This window comes from Selaginella moellendorffii, unplaced genomic scaffold, assembly GCF_000143415.4.
Source record: "Selaginella moellendorffii unplaced genomic scaffold, v1.0 SELMOscaffold_29, whole genome shotgun sequence".
Lineage (NCBI taxonomy): Eukaryota > Viridiplantae > Streptophyta > Lycopodiopsida > Selaginellales > Selaginellaceae > Selaginella > Selaginella moellendorffii.
The window spans coordinates 717,060-738,714 of record NW_003314290.1 but is presented as its reverse complement, the minus strand read 5'-3'; the positions used below and the strand labels follow the sequence as shown (position 1 = coordinate 738,714).

General features: G+C 45.9%; 6 protein-coding genes and 2 non-coding genes across 9 annotated transcripts; 6 read left to right on the top strand and 2 right to left on the bottom strand.

Moving 5' to 3' along the window:
• The first annotated feature begins 6,446 nt into the window (after nt 1–6,446).
• LOC112348451 (pentatricopeptide repeat-containing protein At3g22470, mitochondrial-like) lies at nt 6,447–9,788 on the top strand. The gene has a single exon (XM_024680942.1). The coding sequence runs from the start codon at nt 6,588–6,590 to the stop codon at nt 9,705–9,707; it is 3,120 nt and encodes a 1,039-aa protein (XP_024536710.1). The 5' UTR covers nt 6,447–6,587; the 3' UTR covers nt 9,708–9,788.
• A 20-nt stretch (nt 9,789–9,808) lies between these two features.
• TRNAS-AGA lies at nt 9,809–9,890 on the top strand. Its single transcript has one exon. It is a non-coding gene; the product is annotated as a tRNA-Ser (tRNA).
• A 68-nt stretch (nt 9,891–9,958) lies between these two features.
• Nucleotides 9,959–10,040, top strand: TRNAS-CGA. Its single transcript has one exon. It is a non-coding gene; the product is annotated as a tRNA-Ser (tRNA).
• A 91-nt stretch (nt 10,041–10,131) lies between these two features.
• Nucleotides 10,132–11,696, bottom strand: LOC9646163 (folate transporter 1, chloroplastic). Its single transcript, XM_002975844.2, has 11 exons — nt 11,579–11,696; nt 11,437–11,513; nt 11,302–11,378; nt 11,147–11,240; nt 10,986–11,079; nt 10,859–10,932; nt 10,704–10,805; nt 10,562–10,633; nt 10,489–10,509; nt 10,353–10,420; nt 10,132–10,299 (listed from the first exon to the last, which is right to left on the bottom strand). Exons 1-11 carry the CDS (start codon nt 11,682–11,684, stop codon nt 10,182–10,184), a joined length of 903 nt encoding a protein of 300 aa, XP_002975890.1. The 5' UTR covers nt 11,685–11,696; the 3' UTR covers nt 10,132–10,181.
• Nucleotides 11,697–12,654: 958 nt separating this feature from the next.
• LOC9646162 (protein pxr1) lies at nt 12,655–13,611 on the top strand. 2 transcript variants are annotated; one of them, XM_024680944.1, is made up of 5 exons: nt 12,655–12,778; nt 12,840–13,069; nt 13,121–13,261; nt 13,327–13,413; nt 13,486–13,611. In XM_024680944.1, exons 1-5 carry the CDS (start codon nt 12,676–12,678, stop codon nt 13,534–13,536), a joined length of 612 nt encoding a protein of 203 aa, XP_024536712.1. In that variant the 5' UTR covers nt 12,655–12,675; the 3' UTR covers nt 13,537–13,611. The 2 variants fall into 2 exon arrangements, with proteins under 2 accessions (XP_024536712.1, XP_024536713.1); XM_024680945.1 differs by having other exon boundaries at nt 13,491–13,608.
• An 878-nt stretch (nt 13,612–14,489) lies between these two features.
• On the top strand, nt 14,490–14,921 carry LOC9645641 (antifungal protein ginkbilobin-2). Its single transcript, XM_002976018.1, has one exon. It carries the CDS (start codon nt 14,490–14,492, stop codon nt 14,919–14,921), a length of 432 nt encoding a protein of 143 aa, XP_002976064.1.
• Nucleotides 14,922–18,678: 3,757 nt separating this feature from the next.
• LOC9645640 (probable protein phosphatase 2C 42) lies at nt 18,679–19,584 on the top strand. The gene has a single exon (XM_024680782.1). The coding sequence runs from the start codon at nt 18,679–18,681 to the stop codon at nt 19,582–19,584; it is 906 nt and encodes a 301-aa protein (XP_024536550.1).
• LOC9646026 (F-box protein At2g26850) lies at nt 19,581–21,264 on the bottom strand. Its single transcript, XM_024680943.1, has 5 exons — nt 20,527–21,264; nt 20,384–20,463; nt 20,136–20,314; nt 19,976–20,065; nt 19,581–19,902 (listed from the first exon to the last, which is right to left on the bottom strand). The coding sequence occupies exons 1-5, from the start codon at nt 21,184–21,186 to the stop codon at nt 19,715–19,717; spliced, it is 1,197 nt and encodes a 398-aa protein (XP_024536711.1). The 5' UTR covers nt 21,187–21,264; the 3' UTR covers nt 19,581–19,714.
• Nucleotides 21,265–21,655: the final 391 nt, after the last annotated feature.

The window sequence follows — 21,655 nt, the reverse complement described above, 5'->3', positions numbered from 1 at the left end:
GAGTTATCTTTTGTAAGTTGTCTAGCATGTTATCTAAAATCTTTAATAATTAAGTTTTATCATCAAGTGTTATTGATGGTATACTTGCTATTGAATTTTGTTAAATAATGAATCCTATATTTTCAAAAATGAAGATTTTGTGTGAGACACAAATCCCTAAGCCCCAAAGTGGAGCCGAAAGGGTGCCACGTGGTAGTGGTTGAAGTGAAAGCTAAACGAGCATAATACATTTGTGTAAGCCACAAAACTTTTCCTTTCCAATTTGCTAGCTTACTTTGTCTATCCGACCAGCACTGCCTTGGTTTTAGCTAAGTTCCCTCACCAAGGTACCTGCCTATTGTACCAGCTTATACTTAGTTTTAACTACTCACTGCACAAGCAACAGAGCGTTAGCCATCCATCCATGGATTCCCAAATCTCTCCCAATCCCCCTCCCCAAGTTAGACTGAACTTAAAATTCAGCTACATTCCCCACAGGCACAAGCAGTCAAGCACACTAAGCTTCCAAGTTTTTAACATCCCTTAGTACAACAAGACTTGATCATAGGACCCTCTAAATCCAAAGCCTTGGGTGCAACACTTGCTTTAGGATGTCGGGGGGAAACACTTTAACCTAACGGTCTAGTATAGGTACCTCTACTTCCCCCCCCCGCCCCCTCCACAGATTCCCAAATCTCTCCTAATCCCCCTTTCTAGGTTAGACTGGATTTAAGGTTTGGCTACACTCCCCACAAGCATAAGCAGCCAAGCACACCAAACCTTTAAGTTCTTAACATCCCTTGGTACAATAAGACTTGATCATAGGACCCTCTAAATCCTAAGCCTTGGGTGTAACACTTGCTTCGGGACGCTAGGGGGAAACACCATGGCCTAACGGCCCTCTACCCCCCACCCCCCACCTCCATCCCGAAGGGAAGGCCCAAGCCCCTAGGAAGGGTGAGGACCAATGAGCCGCAAGGCACTCAAGTGGGGCACAACTCCACATGAGTCATAAGCACTACAGTCAGTTTCCCTTCTGAGAGTGGGAGCTGCTTTTGGCCACTTCCTTGGGTGGCCCTTTTGGCACCACCCGAGTCCATGCTCACTCCCACTCAAGGCCCCTCGGCCTCAGTATCAACCTCAAATCAGTTTGGAAGCACCACTAGAGAGTTCTTTCAAGACTGATTCTTGGACCTCATTATCCCTACTATACTTTTGGAATCCCCTACAATGCTCCCCCCCCCCCCCCTCCCCCCCCCTTGGGAGACGCACGCTTTGGGCTTCAACCCCTTGACTTGTATTAGTACTTGGACTCGGTCTCGGACTCGATCTCAAACTCGATCTCGGACCTAACCTCGGACTCAGTCTTGAACTCAATCTCGGACTCAACCTCAGACCCGACCTCAGACTCGAACTCGGACTTAAACTCGGACTCGGTCTCGGACCTGATCTCGGATCTCGGACTCTGTCTCAAGCTTGGTCTTGAACTCGGTCTCAAACTCGGTCTTGGACTCGATCTCAGACTCAGTTCCATCTAATGAATTCTTTATCATTTCGGTCATGTTTTCGAGGATCCTTTAGCTTACAACACCTCGGGGAGTTGGTTCCTTACAATTTGGACTAAAAGCTCCGACTTGAAAGGTCAAGAGCGGGAGTGGAACTCCTAATGAAGTGCTCAATGAACAAGCATGAAGTAAGCAATAAGTGAGCCTCTAGAAAACAAACACAAGAGGACCAACACATGACACATGAAAGTGTCTGAGAAAGAGTCTGAGATGGAGTCTGAGATGGACCCGAGATGGACCCGAGATGGAGTCCGAGATGAACCCAAGATGGACACAAGATGGAGTCCGAGATGGAGTTTGAGATGGACCCGATATGGACCATAGATGGAGTATGAGATGGAGTCCGAGATGGACCTGAGATGGACCTGAGATGGAGTCTAGGATGGAGTTTGAAATGGACCTGAGATGGAGTCTGAGATGGACCCAAGATGAAGTCCGAGATGGAGTCCGAGATGGACCTAAGATGGAGTCCAAGATGGAGTCCGAGATGGACCCAAGATGGACCCGAGATGGAGTCCAAGATGGAGTTTGAGATGGATCCAAGATGGACCCGAGATGGAGTCCAATATGGAGTCTGAGATAGACCCAAGATGGAGTCTGAGATGGAGTCCGAGATGGAATCTGAGACCAAGACTGAGACTAAGACCGAGCCCAAGTCTGAGTCCGAAACCAAGACCGAGACCGAGTCCAAGTTTGAGTTCGAGTCCCACTGGAGCCAGTTTGGCCCAGAAAGGCCATACCCAACTGTTGGGTGATGAGATGACCACTGGGAAGTCCAAAGCTAGAGTGAATACGGACCGACAAATGGGGTAACTTGGTGAAGTGTTCAAGAGCTAGCTCTAATTCCCCTGGCAAATCAAATGATCAATACTCCCAGTCCAAGTGTGGGTGGCATTACCTATTTCGATACCTAGTGTGGCTCAATAGAACCTTGCTCTAAGCCCATGGCTAGAGCACCCAAAGGCAGAAGGCAAAGAGAATACCCATAAGGCCCGTGTAGGGCCATGGTGTTCCGAAATGTTATCCTAGAGTCCCAGATGGTGGAAAGGAAGATGAGTGGTCCTCTGGTGTAGTGACCAAGGATGTGGTCACATAACAAGGAAGTCCTAAAGAAGAAGAGGACTTAGTGCTCGGGCTTGTGGGCCTTGATCCAGTGGCGGTGTTGGCGAACATAGCCATAGACAGAAAGGGACTTAGTGGGGACCAAACAAGGGATATTGGGGAAAGTTATTCCCCATGTCTGTGGGCCTCTTAAGGATGCTAAACAGTGGATCTAGGATGATCACTCATGGACAAATGGCCCAATCTTTGAGACAGGACTGTGATGTAGGTGGTGTTAGACCACTGGTGTGACCAAGGTGAATAGGCATGGCTTTAGCGTAACGAGTTGATATGTCAATGATACTTTAAGGTGTTGACTATGGGATCAAACACATGGAGCATTAGGACCAAGTGCAAAAGTTGAGTAGCATGGATGCCATTCTTAGGGATGGCAAACCCTAAGTCCGGAATAGAACTTATGGAGGTTGTGAGTGAGATTCCTCGAAATGGTCGAAGATGTGGTTAAGTGACTAAAGTAGAATGGAAAATTTAGTCGCTTACATATTAGTGGAATAAATCTTAGATTAGAACACAAATGTATTCTAAGTAAGTTATCATTCGATAAACTAATATTAGAGTATAGGAACACTAATAATTAAGTCTCTAAGATATCATTGTTTTTGACTGTGATATTGTCCATCTATTAATCTTTGAGTTTGGGCTAATATAGGCAAATTAGCTTCAGCACTTTGTGTGCATGGTGAAATTTTTAGTCATGGGGTAGCTACTATCAATTGGTGACATCACCTGCCTCTTTGTCGATGTTCCTTATTCCATAAAAAGGGCGTGACCATGTAAACAACTCTAACTGCCTATTTACCATACTCTATTTAAACTTTACCGATGGGTTTGGTTTCTTTGCTCAGAAGGGTTGGGCCTATGGCTTCTCTCTCTATGTCACTTGGGGCAGAGGTGTATCACACTTTTGTAAGCTGGATGACACCTAGAGCAGCAAGAGTGGTTAACTCCATTGGTCATTTCCTTGTTAGTGACGGCCGGAAGGTGTCTAAGTTAGTAACGCATCTACATTAGTCAAAAAGGTTACCCTCACTCATTTAAGTTGGTGCATTTCTCACATAGTGTGATCATCGTGAACTTTTTTTAAAGTTGTTTCCTTGCCGGTGGTCTAGACTCGAGTATGCATCAACGAGGACATTGATCTTCCATAAAAGGGGGAGAGTGTTGTAAATGTGACTTTGGGTATCAAAAGTTACCTGTCAGCCAGTCCTTACAGACACTCTTTCCTTACTGCTATGACGGCAAGAAGTCAGTATTTCTGATTCCCTTTATCAGCCCCTTTTGTTCAAGTGTTAGTTTACTCGGCTTAACACCTATACTTAGACAAATAGACATAAGGTAGGAACTCCTATGTATTTCTAGTTGAGCATACTCAGCTTGGCTCTTAGTTCTCTTTTGCTCTATTTTGCATTGGCTTAACAAAAACCCTTGCGTATTGAGACTAGTCTCTCAATATTGTTAGATGATAGTTTATTATGTCTGCCAAACACCCTCACTATCATGCCCTTTGTGTTAGTCTCATTTCAGTCCAAAATGCTATTTATAGAAAGTGTCTAAATTTGCTTATTTAGCATATCTATGGAATGTAGAGATTGTTCTAAACATAATGGTGTTCGTCCTATGTCCAAATTCTCAATCTAAGAACATTCCATATTTAATAAGTTTCAAGCTTGTCCTAGAAATGCTATGAAGGGTTCTAAATGTATAGTAGGGATAGTGGGTAAATCAGGCATGGTCGACCAACCTGAGGTATAGTTTAGCTCCTGCTTGCATGCCTGTCCTTGTTCTACATCCGGCTTGGGTCTAATCCCAAGCTTCAAACCATGTTAGCTAGTGGAGTACCCATGTCCTCACATTAGGCCACCAGTATGCTAAAATAACACCAAACTCCGTTTGGCTCCATTTTGCATGCTGGTCTTGGCATTAGCATGTTGGATATTCTAAGACTATTCTAAGTTGCTCCGTGCTTCTATCCCCTCGCTCCTTATGCTGTACGCTAGGGAGTTGTTCCGTGCTCTAGTGCCAACACTCCAAGTTTAAGAGTTTGGCTCCATTCCTTCGTTCAATGGCCTAGGGCCTTGAAACTCGGGTTCCGCACCACTGTCTTTTGGACACGTGGCATGTGGCATGTGGCATGTGATATATGGCATATAGAGGTTTAAGTTCCGTTTTGTAGTTATCCTATGGTAGATCACCATAAGACACAGGGTAAAAACTATATGCACTAAATGCTAGGACCAACCTCCAAAAAAGATTTAAAGGGGGTCTAGTTTTTTTTTAGTAACCGGGGGGCCTAAAATAGGAATAGGGGTCCCCCCCTAGCTAAGAGGGGGGGGCCCTTAGGTTTGGCCTTAACCCAATTGCAAAAAAAAGTTAAATTTGCAACCAAGGGTTAACCTTTTTTTTAAGTGGGTTAGTTATGCCTAACCTCCCCATTTTCCCTTTTTTAATTTTAGAAAAAAACGCCACCCCCCCCCCCCCCCCCCCCCCCTCTTGAAGAACACATGCTTTGGGCTTTCACCTTTAGCCACTCTTAGTACTAAGAGTTATTCTTTATGACTAACTTAAAACTTAATAAATATGGAATGACATTGGATTGCAATTTTGGATATAAAACCAACACCATTGTATTTAGGACAATTCATATATTTTATAGATATGCCAAATTAGCAAATCTAGACACTTTCCATAAATAGCAATTGAAAACAAATAAAACTAATATAAGGTGCATGACAGCAAGAGTGTTTGACAGGCACAGTAAACTATAATCTAGTGAATATTAAGGGATCAAACTCAATATCATAGGAGTTCTTAACACTAGCAAATACAAATTAACATAATAGTTTTTTATACCAGATCGAATATGCTCAACAAGAAACACATAAGAGTTCTTACTTTATATTTATCCGGTATAAGTATATACATGATCACCAGTTTCTCAATTAGCTTGAGCATAAACTGAAAAATGAACTAATAATACTAATCTTTTACCATCATGGCAGTAAAGAAAGAATATCCAAAAGGACTAATTAATTAGTAATTTTCAATACTTGCAGTCACATTCGCGACAATGGCTATACACTATATAAATAAAAAAATACTAATATAAGCTTAATCAGGTTATGGATTTAGACCATCTAATATTTGAATAAGTATTGCTTCTAGTAATCCTAATTTACCTCTTCTCCTAGGGTTTTCTCAAGAAATTTTTTTAAAATATAGATTAAAAATATTGAATTATAATTTATTATGATTTTAAATGTTATTTATGAAGACTCTGGTAAATAATTTATGCATATTATGTAAATATGATTTTCATGATACTTATTAAAAAAAATTTATTAATATTTTTAAAGAAAAATATTTGAGGCAATAATGACATACTTCTTACCACAAATTCACTATGGAAAAGGCCTTTATTATGTATCTCCTCCTCAATTAAGTGGTGTTTTAACATTTTTATTGGAGAGGATTCTCTTAGATAATAATCCAGCATTTTAAGAAAAGTATTAACTAATATTCCAAATATCATATTTCATCACTTGAGAAGCCAGTGATCCAAAATAAAGACTCACATTTCATTATCCAGAATTCTAGGATCTTAATATGTAATAAAAGAAAAAGAAATGGTGACTTATCTAAATTAAAATCTATGTACCTGGCTTGAACGGTATATTCTATTAACCCTTAAACACTAGCCCTAATCTCCCAAAATATCTAAGGATATTCGAGTTTCAAAGGGGTACAGGATATGGCTTAGGGTTTATGGCTGAAAGTGTGGATTCCAGCGTCGCAGCTCGTGCCGGCAGCAATCCTGCAATCCGAGGATGTAATTTATAGATTCTGGGTGATAAATGCTAGGCAGCATTCTATTAGATCGCATCACTTCCGCGATTTTTAGTTCCATAGCTTCATAGGGCAGCTATGGAGCTTGTCGATTGCCACAAGCATTTTCTGGGCAGGCGCGTGGAGCAAGGGGTCCCCGCCCGCCAGTGCCGGAGGAGGATCAATCACAGGAATGCCTGCTCATCAAGCCAGAGGTGTGAGGCCGTGAAGCTTCCCGTCCAAGAGCTTCCAAGCCTCAAGATGGAAGAGGATGCTCCTTCGGGTAGCCGAGCCCCAGCCCTCTCCTCCTACGATGTTCCAAGCGAGGTCCTCAAGGAGGCGGCTTTCGGGAACTTCGATCGCCTCCTCGACTGTGGCAATGGGACTTTACGTCCCAACGTGTTCGTCAAAGCTCTCAAGAACTTACAGGATGGAAGCGTGGCTTTGGATCTCTTCGAGTGGGCCGAGAGGAATGGTCACAGACCGAGCCTCAACGCTTACAACTTGCTGCTCGAGCTGCTTCTCTCCAACCGGATGTACGACGTCATGCACACCGTGTATGACAAGCTGGTGAGGATCTACTCGCCGGACGCTTACACCGTGGGGATCTTGCTACGATCCTTGCTAAAGTCCGGGAAGATCGAGAAGGCTCACAGGTTTGTGGAGCAGCTCCTCGTCAAGGGACTCTGCGATATCAGCACTTTCAACATCTATATCAGCGGGCTTTGCCGAGCAAGCCGGATAGGTGACGCACAGACGGTCTTCGATGGGATGAGGAAGCACGGGTTCTGGCCGAACAGGATAACTTACAATGCTCTTCTCAGCGGCCTCTGCAATGGTGGAAGGATGAGCGATGCCCAGGCGCTATACGAGAGGATGATCAAGGCCGGATACTCGCCAGACGTTGTAACTTACAACACTCTCCTCCATGGATTCTGCAAGGTCGGCGAGCTTGACGAGGCGCTTAAGATCTTTGACGGGGCCGTGAAGCGGGGGTTTGTTCCCGACGTGGTGACTTACAACGCGCTCATAAATGGCTTCTGCAAGGCGGACAAGCTGGACGAGGCGCAGAGGATCCTCCAGAGGATGGTGTCCGAGAATTTGGTTCCGGACGTGGTGACTTACAACTCTCTGGTGAACGGCCTTTGCAAGAACGGCCGGGTTGACGAGGCTCGGATGCTGATTGTCGACAAGGGATTCTCTCCGAACGTGATCACCTACAGCACTTTGATCAGCGGGCTGTGCCGGGAGCTCAGGGTTGACGAGGCCATGAAGTGTTTCCACGAGATGATCCAGCTCGGGCTGAGGCCTCACACGATCATTTACAACTCTTTGATCGACGGCCTCGGCAAGGCCAAGCGTTTGGAGAGTGCCAGGCAGCTGCTCGAGAAGATGGTATTGAACGGCTGCAAGCCGGATATCGTCTCCTACAACGCTCTCATCCATGGCCTGGCAAGAGAACAGGGCGTCTCGGAAGCACTCAAGCTCTTCGGCAGTGTGCTGAAGCAAGGCTACGAGCCTGAGGTGCCGACGTACAACATCCTCATCGATGGCCTGCTCAAAGAAGATAGAGTGAACGAAGCCTTCGAGCTCTTCTCCGGCTTGGTAAAGCACGGCCTGGAGCCGGATGCGATCACTTACACGGTGTTTATCGACGGGCTGTGCAAGGCAGGCAGAGTCGAGGACGCTCTCCTCATGCTCAAAGACATGGACGAGAAAGGCTGCGTTCCTGACGTTGTCTCCCACAACGCTGTTATCAACGGCCTGTGCAAGGAGAAGAGAGTGGACGAGGCCGAGGTTCTACTCTCTGGCATGGAAGCGAAGGGATGCTCGCCGAACGCTATCTCTTTCAACACACTCATCTGCGGCCAGTGCAGGGCGGGGAAGTGGAAGAAGGCCATGACCACTTTCAAGGAGATGCTCAAGAGAGGTGTCAAGCCAACAGTCGTGACTTACAACATCCTCGTCGACGGCCTTTGCAAAGCCAGGCAAGTTGACGAGGCCCGAGAGCTGCTGAGCACGAGTGGATTCCTGGCGGACGTCGTCTCGTGCACCTCGCTCATCAACGGCTTCTGCAAGGAAGGCAGGATCAAAGAGGCCATTACTCTCTTCGACGCAATGATCGAGAAGGGCCGAGTTCCGGACGTGGTGACTTACAGCGCTCTCATAGACGGGCTGGGAAAGGCTGGCAAGCTCGATGATGCTCGCAGGCTCCTCGGCGCTATGGAGGCCAAAGGCTGCATTCCAAACGTCTACACGTACAACTCCCTCATCTCGGGGCTCTGCGGCCTGGAGAAAGTGGACGAAGCTCTGGAGCTGTTCGTGGCTATGGTGGAGAAAGGCTGTGTTCCGGACACCATCACGTATGGGACCATCATCTCGGCACTTTGCAAGCAGGAAATGGTGGACAAAGCTCTCGCTCTTTTCGATGGCTCGCTGGAAGCGGGGGTGGTGCCGACTTCCGGGATGTACTTCTCGCTTATCGATGGCCTCTGCGCGGTGGCGAGAGTGGACGAAGCTCTCAAGCTTCTACAGGCCATTCCCGAGCATCACAGGCCAGGCTCCGAGGCCTACAACAGCATCCTCAGCGCGCTAACCAGCGACGGCAAGCTCGCGGAGGCTCAAAGCCTGCTCGAGACGATGCACGAGCGGGACTTGGTTCCGAATGGATTCTTCTACAACGCGCTCATGGTGGCGCTGTGCAAGCAGCCGGGTGGGAGCAGCAGCGTCGTGAAGATCCACAGGAAGATGGTGAAGAAGCGCTCGGTGCCGGAGCAGGGGCTGGTTCGGTGCTTGTGCATGGAGGGCCTCGCGGACGAGGCCGACGAGATCTTCCAAGGAATGCTCGCGGAGAAGTGCGTTCCAGACGCCTTGACGGTGAACACGCTGGTGAAGAGCTTGTGCGAGCACGGCAAGGTGGAGAGGGGCCTCGAGGTTTTGTCGCAGCAAAGCGGCAGCAGGGAGAAGCGCGAGATGGTGGCTGGGTTTGAGGCTGTTCTTGCGGAGCTTTGCAAGGAGAGCGGCAAGCTGGATCGAGCGATGGAGGTGCTGGAGGAGATCAAGGGAGTGTCGAGCTTGGCGAGTTACAAGATCGTTTTGGAGTGCTGCGCCAGGGATGGGAGAGTGGAGGAGATGGAGAGGCTGATCCGGGAGATTAGAGAGAGTGAGCTTGCTCAAGATGGAGAACTGGAAGAGTATCGAATCACACTCGACAGTTAAATGTAAGCGGACGTTGTAATATAGAGCAAACTGTTTTCGCGAAAACCATCGCTAATTAAATACATGAGATGATCAGATTAATTAATGAATTCATCAATGACGTGGACGTGCCGGAGTGGTTATCGGGCATGACTAGAAATCATGTGGGCTTTGCCCGCGCAGGTTCGAATCCTGCCGTCCACGAATTGATTTTCTCTCATGAATTTGTTTTTAAAAGCGTGCTTTTGTATCGCTATTTCAAATCAAATAATGTGAACGTGCCGGAGTGGTTATCGGGCATGACTCGAAATCATGTGGGCTCTGCCCGCGCAGGTTCGAATCCTGCCGTTCACGCTCGAATCCCTTTGAGTTTCTCAAGAATGTCCCACTGTTATTCGTAGATTTTATGATGTTTTTATCCATGGAAGTAGGTGGAATGGATCACTTTTGTTGAAGGAAAGGGATTTGAGTTAAAAATTTGTTAAAAGTTGGAAGCTATCTCAACAGAATCTTCTTCACACTCTCGTAGACAATAAAAGTGATGGAGGATGAGGGAGCAACTCTAAGTAAGTTTGGTACCATTCCTTTGTATAAACCCCGGACTCCCTCGTATCTGTGAAAAACTCGATAGCTCGATTGAAAAGGAATAACTGGGAGTTTGCTTACTTGAGTGTCTCTGTGAACGCGTGCCAGCCGCCTCTGTAGCTCAGTGATCCTTGCGAGTCAGGTCTTTGCTACAACATCCAAATAAGCACAAGACTTTTCATTAGAACAAATGACAAATGAAAATCCATGGAAGTACCTGTGAGCGTGTTCTAATAACCTGCAAAGTCACCTTTGTCACACATCAAATCCATGAGTGAGATGAGGCTTACTTGGTAGGGATAAGTTAGAAATAGCGCAAAAAGCTTGGACGTAGCACCAAGCACAGCGAAATCTAGAGAGGTCTGCGAGAATCGCAAATTTTCAAAGTTATAAACAAAATCTTCCAAAAAAGTAAGAGCAAGGAAAACTTACTAGAGAGTTTTCAGTTGCCGAAGGATCCACTCTCTTGTGAGCTGCAATCGCCATTTTTCTGCCCTCTTCATACGCCATAAACTGAAGTGCTCCGTGTGACACCTACGCCTGGCTCCATCAAATCATCAATTTGCCAAAGAAATGGACAAACTTACAAGAAGTACGCTCGGACCAAAGCCTTTGTAAAAACCCCTCCAGCCTTCAACTTTACGAATGCTGTGAAAAGCATCTGTGCAGCCAATGTAGCTAAGGAAAGGAAAAATGAAAAGAAATATCTCTCACCCATAAAACCCGAGTAAGGCTGCTGAGATCCATTCGGAGGCTGAAGCTGAAGCCGTGTTTTTACTAGAAATATGGGATTTGTCATCGCAGAGACCTGATAAAGTTTAAAAAAAACTTAAGACAAGAACAACTAAAGGAAAAAAAGCAAAAAAAAAGTCTACCAGTGCACCAGCTTCAGCAGACGCAACGAGGTGATGGCCTGGACCGAGCTCTCCTCCCAATCTTCTTTGATGCATCTCCTTGATATTACTGTAACTGCGCAGAAAAAAAAAATGAAAACCATGGCATCACGAACTAAAATAACAGTCAAACTTACAAGAGAAAATAGAGTCCCCACGCCAAGCTAGAACCAAACACCGCAGGAGAAAGGCCGGCATACAATCCTTTCACACCCTGCCAAAAGGAAGGCGAAAAAGTCACACCTTGCGTAAAAAACTTCCGATTTCTAGACCTCTGTTCGCGCGATGGTGAGCAAGGCATTGGCAGTGCTCTTGTAATGATGAACAAAACGATTTCGACCATCGTCGGCTGGAGTTCAATGTGAAGAAACGCCGCTTGCAAAGGAGAGAAAAGAAACCAAAGAGAAGGCATACCCTGGAATCGTGTGCGAACAATGTCGAGAGGATGCAAAGCTACGACGGTGGCAACCCCGGCAACAGCTCCCGCAGCGGCCTCCTCCCACTTCCATTCTCTGCCCATACACAAAGAAGCCCTAAAATCCCCTTTAGATTCCAAATAACTCGCCTAGTTATTTGGCAAAAGGTTATAACCATTAACATTAACCGCGAAAGGGTAGCCCTAAACATCTAGATCCCAAGAATATACCAGATCAAATATTCTCTGGGCTTTGAGCGAGGACAATGCATGTCGTTTCTAATCCCAGATCCAAACACGGGCTCCATTTTGCTGCGAGTTGAGCGTGGCGATGGAGCACATTGAGCTGCCAGTGAACGAGCGCACGGTTTTCAGGCGAGGGGAGAAATCAGGCCTCCCACCGCGAAATCCAGGCGCATTGTTGCGAAGCGAGGCCCGATGTCCTGGAGGGGATCGGGATCGGCGGAGTGGCAAGGCATCGCACTAGATGGATGTAGCCATAATATGATTTGGATCGGACTATTATGAAGTAGAAGCTAGTGAATCGAGGGATTCGATCTTTTGATCGATGAACCTAGTGATCGATGATCTTGACAGAGACAACGTGGAAAGAAAATGGTGCCATCTCTAGAAGAACAAGTTAAAGGAGTTTTGATCGTCTGAGAAAGAAGCTGAGCTTGACAATTCAGTTGTCGTAATGTGAAAAAATGGTGTCAATGTAGAGGAAGATCAGGGCGCGGCTGGAGATGGAGGAAAGGTAGCGCGAGTTTGTGGGGCGTTTTTTTTGGGCTTTTTAGCCTTCATGGCGCAGCCCTGTCGTGGAGCAGTATGTAAAGTTTGGAAGCACTAGGTACTAGTGAATTCTGAAAATGTGTGAACTACATCTCTTGAAAACACTTTGAGCAGTTTCTCATATGTAGTTAGATACAAATATGAGATCCATATACTTTCGAAACTGTACTAGGATCCCAAGAAAGCCAGCCTGATCCCAAGAAGCAGCAGCTTTGGCGCAATTGGCGCTAACACCACTGATCCTTCTCTAACCTCAACACACACGTCTTTGATCTCTCTTTTAGGGTTCATTCTTTGCTTGGTCATGTTTAAGCGCCAGAACTACGCTGTGCTCCATGGGCGGTCTTCGTCGTCTTCTTCTTCCTCCTCGTCGGACGACTCCGGAGAGGACGATGGAGAAAAGCCCGGTGGGTTTTTTCTTTCTTTCTTTCTTTGGTGTTGGGTTTATGGTTTAAGCTGCTTGTGCAGTCTCCAATCGCGAGGAGTCCCATGAAGAGGAGGAGGAGGAGGAAGAGGAGGAGAAAGGAAAGGAGGTAAAACGTAAAAGGAAGGATTGGGCGATGGCTGTGGAGGAGAGCGAGAAGGAGAAGCTGGAGCAGTCTCTCGCGATTCAGGTTAAAGATGTTTTGAAATGCAGGGTGTGCCCCAAGGTTGTGTGCCTCTCGGAGGAAACCATGGCCTCCCACTTGCGCTCGAAGGTAACAGCTCCTGTCGGATGATATAAACTCCTTTTTTCCTTCTTTTCGAAGGGCCATCGTCGTTCTTTGAAGAAAATGACGGAAGGAAAGCTCAAAGTTACGCTCAACAGTGAGGGTGAGGAGGAAGAGATGGAATCTGAGGGCGAGACACACGCGGAGAGGCACGCACGAACAGTTGCCGCGCTCGCTGGGGTTCGTGAAAGCTTTCTCTTGATCCAGACAAACTTTCGTTCTCAGTGAAGACGTTTTTGTCCTAGGAATCCAAGAGGACAAGCACGGATCCGAGCAGCAAGAAGAGGAAGAAGGGCGGACGACAGCGCCAGAGATTGCGAGCCAAGAAAAAGGTGAGAACTTCTCTCCTTTTCTTCTTGTTCTTGTTCTTCTTTTCCAGCATAAACTCAATGGAAACTTTCCAGGCTAGGCACAAGAAGTTTGATAAATCAGCTGCTGCTAAGGTTAAGAAATAAAACAAAATGCATAAATAGTAACACTTTTCCTTTTTTCCCTCGTATAAATAAAATCACAATACGAGTTGTTGAGAAGTGCTGGATCAGTTGCAAGTTCTCATAAAAAAAACAAAAGAATTTTCAGCTATGATATGACCTTGGAGATGAATTTGCATACTTTTCTTGCTAACAATGAGAACTTGCAATTGCTTCAGTGCCTCCCACAACTCCTACATTAAGTATTTCATTGTTTGCAAGCTAGTCAGCATGGCACCCAAAATCACGATGTCTCATTCACCATGCAAGTGGGGAATCTAGGATCGCCACACTCGCTTGCTAACTGAAGCCAAAATTCATTGTGATCAGCAATCTACTGGAAGATTCCTGGAGTCATGTTTGGAAACAAGACATACACCACATCCTCCCACACGTGGGGAAGATGTTGGCCTTAGATTCCATAGGAAAGTGGGAGACGTTGTGCACATATGAAGTTTGTTTTGATCCACAGAAGTGGCGCTAAGATATTCCCCGTGTGTGGGAGGAAGTAGTGCATGCAAACATGACCTCAGAAATCTTCCTGTACATGGATTGCTGATGCGGACAATAAATTGTGGCATCAACCAGAATGACAGCATCTAGTGATCCAATTCCATTTAGTTATTAATTGTGTGAATTTGGATTCACCACCTTTTCTTGCATTAGATAGTGCTTAACAGCAAGTTCTGATTCGCCACCTGTTTCTCGTGATACCACACTGCTAGGCTTTGGATAGCGAGTCGTTGCTGTTTTGGTGTTATAAAGAGTTAAGAAAGAGAGACGCTTGAAGGTGTGGCGCATGAGCTTGGCTCACAGTGTCTTCGTGCCTCTATATAAAGACAAAAGTTCACGCAAAAGGAGATTCACGCTCAGTACTAGGGAATTTTGCTCCTCGAGAGTCCTTCTTCCTCTCTTTCTTTCTCAGGATAGCGATCGCGATGGCGATTAAGGCAGCCATCCTGGTGGCGATCATGTCCCTGGCAATGGCATTGACGATCGCGGTGGAGGCGAGGGGCACGATCACGAGCAAGCTGTGGAGGGCCATGGATGTAGATTTCTCGGGCTATTGCAGCGATGAATCCATCCCAACTGGGAGCACTTACTGGACGAGCTTGAACCAGACGTTGACGGATCTCATCCAGAACACAGCATACGCCAATAACATGACCTATAGTGTCAAGAATGGTGGCGACGATGTCTCAGCCTATGGACAAGCCCAGTGCTTCAACATGGTGGGCAACCCTGGGATGTGCAAAAGCTGTGTCGAGGATTTGGTTCGTCGGGCTTGGCGCGAGTGCGGTGATGCCATTGCAGGAATGCTCATGCTCAAGGACAAGTGCACCATTCGTTACCAAGACTCTCCACTATAAACAGGTAATACAATCAAATAAAGATGGATTCTAGTTTGTCAATGGTAGTAAAATACATTTTATGTTTTTGGCTTTTTATATATAAAGAAGAAGGAATAAAGATATCAAAATGTCTATTTTTCTTGCTTTTAATTACTTCTGTTTGCTTTTTTAATAACATATTATCTTCAAAATTCCTACAGAAGGAATGAGAGGATTGGTAGTAAGATTAGGAAGGATTGCATCTTATGTATTCCATACTAGAATGATTGGAAACTCTAGGATTTGAACTTATAACTGCCAATTTTCTTACGTAATAATAACATCCTTAGATCGTCTAGTTCCTTGGTATTTTTGAATACAAATGTGTAGTCCATTCCCTTCCTCCGAGATTTATCATGGAAATATATATTTTATAGAGTATTTAAAGATTTTATAAGAAATAATAATGAGAATTATTGGTATATTTAGTATTATGAAAATTCAGATTCTTAATATAAATGAAGCTTTTCGAGGGGCTTTCTGACCTTAAAATTCATATATCCATAATAACTATGATTTTTGTGTTATGACAAAATGATGGTAAATTACAAACCCATCGTCCTTGTGTTCAATTTAAGTTTCTAATCTTTCTTGCTGAAAGTTTAGTAGAAATTCTATTTGATTGAAAAGAAAATAAGGTATTTTTTATGGAGAAGGAAAGTGAAGTATTTTTCATATAGATTTTCACATCATTTAATGGTCATGCTACATATCCTCCATTTCTAACATCAATGAGGGAAAAGACTTCTGAAGTAGGCTTGGGAAGTAAGCATTCACTCTTGAGTACATTCATTAACAATACTTTAGAGAATTTCGGGCCTAGTTTTTTATGATGAACTTGCTAATAGCCACTAGTGTTTTTCTTTTTTTGCAAAAGAATGCAAGACTGTTGAGGTACCTTGGCCTTCTTCCCTCTTGCTTTAGTTACCATTGATCCAGTCTAAAAGCGAATGAGTGAATTAAATATTGATTGGTTTGAAGAATATAAACTTACTCCTTTTGGTTAGCGACCAAGCTGTTTTTCTCAACTAATGCAGGTCAAGTGGTCGCAGCCAGTCAAGCTTTCTTGACTAGCTCAACCTTGCTAATAGATGTAAGAAATCCAGAACAATAAGAGCATATATCATGCCTTTTGATGCACGAGGCAGCCCCAGCTTTGACACCATAGTCTTTACACCAGACACCTATAGCAATGAGAGATGAAAATGCCTAGAAACTTAAATTCGCTAGCACCTCAGTTTGTGGTAACATGTTATCCATCATGTCTTGAGCTTTCAATATTGGAGTAGTATCATTTTCTTCCTCTTACAAGAAGACACAAGCAAACAGTTCTTGGCTAATCAAAGCTACGAAACCACCTCATTGGTTTCCAATTTGGTTTCAGAAAGTTCCACCTACAAGAAGGAAAAGTTTTAAGTTCTGATCAAGTGGAACTTCTTATTACCTTTTTGAGTAATTACTTTCATGTTGATGTTTAAAGGGCTGCATACTTCATCTTCGTCATTCTCCTCCACGTTATGTAGTGATGGTGTGTACTCATCCAAGACATCAGAAAATACAGTAGAATGAGAGTAGAAACCAAAGTATTCTCCCTCAGTGACAGGCAACTTAAAGGCCAAGTTGTTGACGGGTTGCAATAAAACACTGGAAGCTCCTTGAAGACTTATGTGATGAGCACTAGGAGTGTTGGAAATGGCTTTGTCCTTGTGCACTTCAATGCTTTCTCGTAGGCAAAAGCACCATTGTTCATCTTCACACTATCATCCTGTTTGACGATCTCATCTTTGGTGAGTTCCTTGTCAACTACCACTAATACAACCTTTAGTGTTTCAGCTATACAGCCAGCAACCACTTCTGGTATGGAAAATCTTGAAAGATGCTTCGAAGGCATGGTCTGTAATGCAGTGGATTGGATGTTCCAGGTCGTCTACTATAGGCCTCATGAACTTTGAATGTCTGATGGCGCCGAGTCGATTGGATGTTGTCCTGGATCTCATCCGAAAAATAATGTATGGAACACATAGCTGCACAAACTTCTAGGCCTCCTCTATATTGAAAAGCTTGTGTTGGTCAAACTTCCATGGCCATATAGATCTTGATAGCCTTTTAGTAAACTTCTTGCACAAGTTGAGTGCTAATATGTGCATCCCATCATAGACAAGGTCTAACAAAAGCTCAATTCTGTAAAGCCTATAAAGCTGCTATAGTTTTGATATGCCAGACATCCCGAGAGATCAAAGTGCCTTTTGTTATCTTGCCTTTTGATTCATGGCAGACTTTGTTAATACATGCTGTGAGCTAGCCTTTTCTGTGGTGGAAACCTTGCTTGAAACCGATCCTTGACATACACATTCTTCATCCACTTCTTTTTGTGCTCACTGTCTTTCTCGTTGTCAACCAAGATCTTTGACATTAAGCAGTGATTTTGTCAATAGTGTGGCATTCCAGAGAGAAACATCCCTGTCTTGCACTGAGCAGGGTAGTCTCCAATAAATGCTAGAAGCATCACTCACAACCTGAAGTTCCCGCCAAAATCATTTTGATAGTTGAAGTTTGCATCAATGCCACAAACATCTGCTCCAGGTCGTCTATTATAGGCCTCAAAAATAACTGGAAGTCCTTCCAAATAATTTCGAGCACGTCTTTGGCCAGACTTGTTGAGAAAGGAATGAACACCAAAAGATGAGGTTCTAACATTCCACGACCGAATTGTGGGGTCGAATTGTCAGAACTTCTTCTCCAACCAGCACCTGAGCTTCTATAACAGCATATGGATCATGAACTATCTTTGACCCTCTGTACCCGTCCCAGTGAAGCATCACAGCACAGTTTCTCGGATCACCCTGGCCAAAGCAAAAACATTAGTATGCAATTACCTTGAAGGATGAATATATGGAGTTTGGATCCCAGAAACTTTGATTCTCTCTGAACTCTGCTCCATTGTAGCTACTGCTCCTCCAATCCACTCCTCTTTCCTCCTCTTATGACAGTAAGTTCTGCTACTCATGAGCGGCTTGACTTGATCTCTAAGATGAAGATAGTGGAAGACAACATCACATGGGCTTCCACATCGTAGACAATTTCCTTGGAAAAGCTCAGCTTTATGGAATACCCCCATTTTAACAATGCCACCATTCCAAACATCTTGTATCTAGACACGACTTTTGCCACAGAGACGTTGGAGCACCCTCAAAGAATCTCGTTTTGAGCTGCTATGGAGAAGTTTCGCACATCCATAGATCATTGCATTCGTCTAAGCACCCTCTCACTTCAACAAGCTCTGGATCGCCAAATAGCTCTGGATTGTCCACGCCGTCCTCGCTCCCTGCTCATCCTCATCCAAGCTGTCCTCCTCGTCCTCAAGCTCTTGATCACCAAGTAGCTCCGGATTGTCCAAGCTGTCCCTCAGTCCCTGCTCATCCCCATCAAAGCTATCATTCCTCATCAAAGCTCCCTTCTCATCCTCATCCAATCTATCTGTCCATGTCCTCCACTGGATCACAACCATTCTCACTGTCCAAGCCGTCATTTCCAGATGAGAAATCTCACACTTCTTCTTTGGTTCGATCCGACACGCACAGTAGCAAATTTTCATTGGATCGATAAATACGCTTGGAAATCTTAATTTTCATTTCCCAGCCCTTTGAATGGCTAATATAAAATTAATCAGTCCATAATAAGATTTCAAATTTACTATAAATATCCCAAAACGTCCAATTCTGGCAAGGTTAATTCCATGGCGACAATGAAAATCCTGGACAGCTTCGGCCGGCTAAAGCCTCAGGATTTCCACAGGGACGCTCGCGTCGTAGTCTATGCAAGCTCCGAGGAAGGCATGAGGCGCCAGTTTTTAGAAGATGGGTACGCAATAGGGTCCACTCCCAAGGCATCTCTGGTTGGAGTTTTCGATGGTCACGGCGGCAGGGCAGCGGCAAGTTTTTGCGCCAAGAATCTTTTCCCGGTCTTGGTGGAGGACGAGGGCTTTCAGAGCGGCACTGGAATCAAGCAAGCCCTACGCAATGCTTTTCTCAAGATGGACGATCTCATGAGAGAGGAAAACGAACAAAGATATTGGCAAGCTGGAACCACAGCGATTGTCGCTGTGGTGACTGAGAACTTTGTGTATGTTGCCCACGCAGGTATGTTTTGCACATGTTTTTCACAAAGAGCTAACCTCTGTGTGCGCTTAGGTGATGCTTTCTGTAGTTACCGCAAAGGTGGCGAGACCAAGCACTTGACAAAGGATCACTCGCCCCACGTTCCTGAGGAGCGAGAGAGAGGTGTGAAAGCGGACGCTATTTTCAGTTATGGGAGCACAGCTAGCAAACTGTACATGGGAATCGGTGACTCGCAACTCCTCATATCGAGAGCTCTAGGAGACCTTGACCTCAAGAGCAATAAGAAGCTGGCGTTTGACGAGCAGGTCATCATCGCGGTGCCGGATGTTGTGGAGCTTGAAGTTACCGAAGATCTCGAGTACTTGGTTCTTTGCTCCGATGGTTATACCAGGAGAGACATCCAATGGTTGGATATGAAGAGCTTCTCGATGAGCTCCGGCGTCTATCGGGAGGATCGTCAAGACGACGGAACTTACGCTATTGTCTTGTTGGAGAAAAACAAAGCCGCCAAGCTAGATAGTTGATCTAAAACGTTGGTCCGAGTGATCCCCGTTCGTTTCATCCTGAATTTGTTTTAAAATTTTACAATCTCTTACGTCTCGCAAGCCATGGAATCTGGCCAAGAAAAATTGTTTGATCTATCTTCTACCTTGTCTACTCCAAAATGTCAACTGGCCAAAGCCTCTCCCACATAGAAACCTCATCCTTTGATCGTAGCTTCCGGATTCCACCATAGTATCCATCGGTTTCGTTGCCTTCCTCTCGGTGACTCACGCGATCGATCGGTGTTCGTTTCCACCTCGAGCCACTTGTGAACTGATTGAACACCAGCCATACGGTATCTACAAAAAAGCATTGGACTCTTTAATAAGAATGGCAAAAGAAAAAGACTCAAAAGAGAATCAGAATACTTACTGTCACTCTGGCAAGAACAATGCTGACGACTGCTATTATTCCCGGCGTTGGAACATGATTCAGAGTGACCAACGATTCCATACCACCAGCCTGCGACATAGAAAACAAAAACTTGTCTTAAGTTTATATCCGCTCGAGCAAAACAAACAGGAACACATACCGTATGGAAATTCCTTCGTTCGTCTCCACTGGACTTCGATGTGATCACCGGGCCTAAGCTCGGCCAAGCAATCCGAGGTGTGTAGATCGTGAGCCGGAGTTTGCACGGGCGAGGCTCGAACTCTTTCCCAGGATATATCATCCTCCATAACCAGAGCTCGAGGTCCGTGTGGAGGATACCTGACAAAAAAGAATTCGATTCAAGAAAAATCACATTTTGGCCGTGAACTTCGCGCAAACAACGCTTACCTCGCCCGAAACGAGTCGCTCGAGCGAACGTAGCTGAGCTCCGCATCGTAGCAAGACAAGAGAAATCCGACATGTCCATTCTGTGGAGGGAAGCAAGCCGTGAGCAAAAGAGAATTTTTTGAAAGAACACGAAGAACACGAACCTCTCGGTTAAAGACTTGGCCACGAAACCACAAATTCCCGGTCTCCAGCGCCCAGTACCACGCCATGAGCGAATCCGAGGGCGTGGGCGCTTTGCTCCGCGACGCCATCAATCTTTCCCTGGCCACCGATAGCGGCCACAAGCAAGCGGCCGCGATCGAGGGCCACAAGAGCTTCCACCCGCAATTCGGCCGCTCGCACGCGTTCTTGGCAGCGATCTCTTGCGCAGTCCTCCCCTTTCTGGGCGACGATTCCAGCACGGGATTGCGGCACCACTCCCTGTATGCCCCTGGACCCGCGATCTTGCCCCATTTCTCGTACACTAGCGCCTCCCAGAAATGGCCGCTCTTGCAGCGCTGCCGGAGCTCCTGGCACACGCCGCCCAATCGGAGGAGGCTGTCCGCCGGGAGCCTGGAGAGAATGTCGTCCAATGCGAGATCCGGAAGATCGAGAATCGAAGTGGAAGAGGAAGAAGGGCAAGAATCCCCATGGAAATCGCCCTCAGGGAGGCCGGATTGATGAAGAACCCTTGGCCGCTTGATCAAGAACGCCATGGCAGCGGCGGTAGCAGCGGCGACGGCGGCGTGGATCCGGCGCAGCGATCGCGAAGCCCATGCCGGAGAGCTCAACCCTATCGATGCCTGGCGCTCGCCTCTGCCCATTGAAACCACGGCCGTCGTGCGGTTGCCGCGCGGCGCCGCGGCGGCAAACGTCCATACCGCCGCGGCGCACACCGCCGCCGCCGCCCACGCCGCGCGGTAAGCCGCCAAGCCCACAAAGGCCGCGCAGCCCAGCGCCAGCGCACCGCGCGGCAGCGGTGCCTTGCTAGCTTCGCGAAAAATGCCGGGCGGCACCATTTTCTTTTCCTTCTTTTTTTCTGTTGGAGTCTGTGAGGGAGGGAGGATAGGGGATTCGCGTCCTTTTATACTGTCTGGCCATGGCTGAGACTCCCGGACGTACGGTAAGAGGAAAATGGTAGTTTTTGACCGGCATAAATATGAATGGATGGCTGGCAGGCAAGCGTCCATTGCGACCGGCAAGCCCAAAATCATACAATTGTATCACGTGTTTAAATCTAGTGCACATTATTGTGTGTCTGTGGATGGACGACCGGTTTTTAAAATTCCCGCG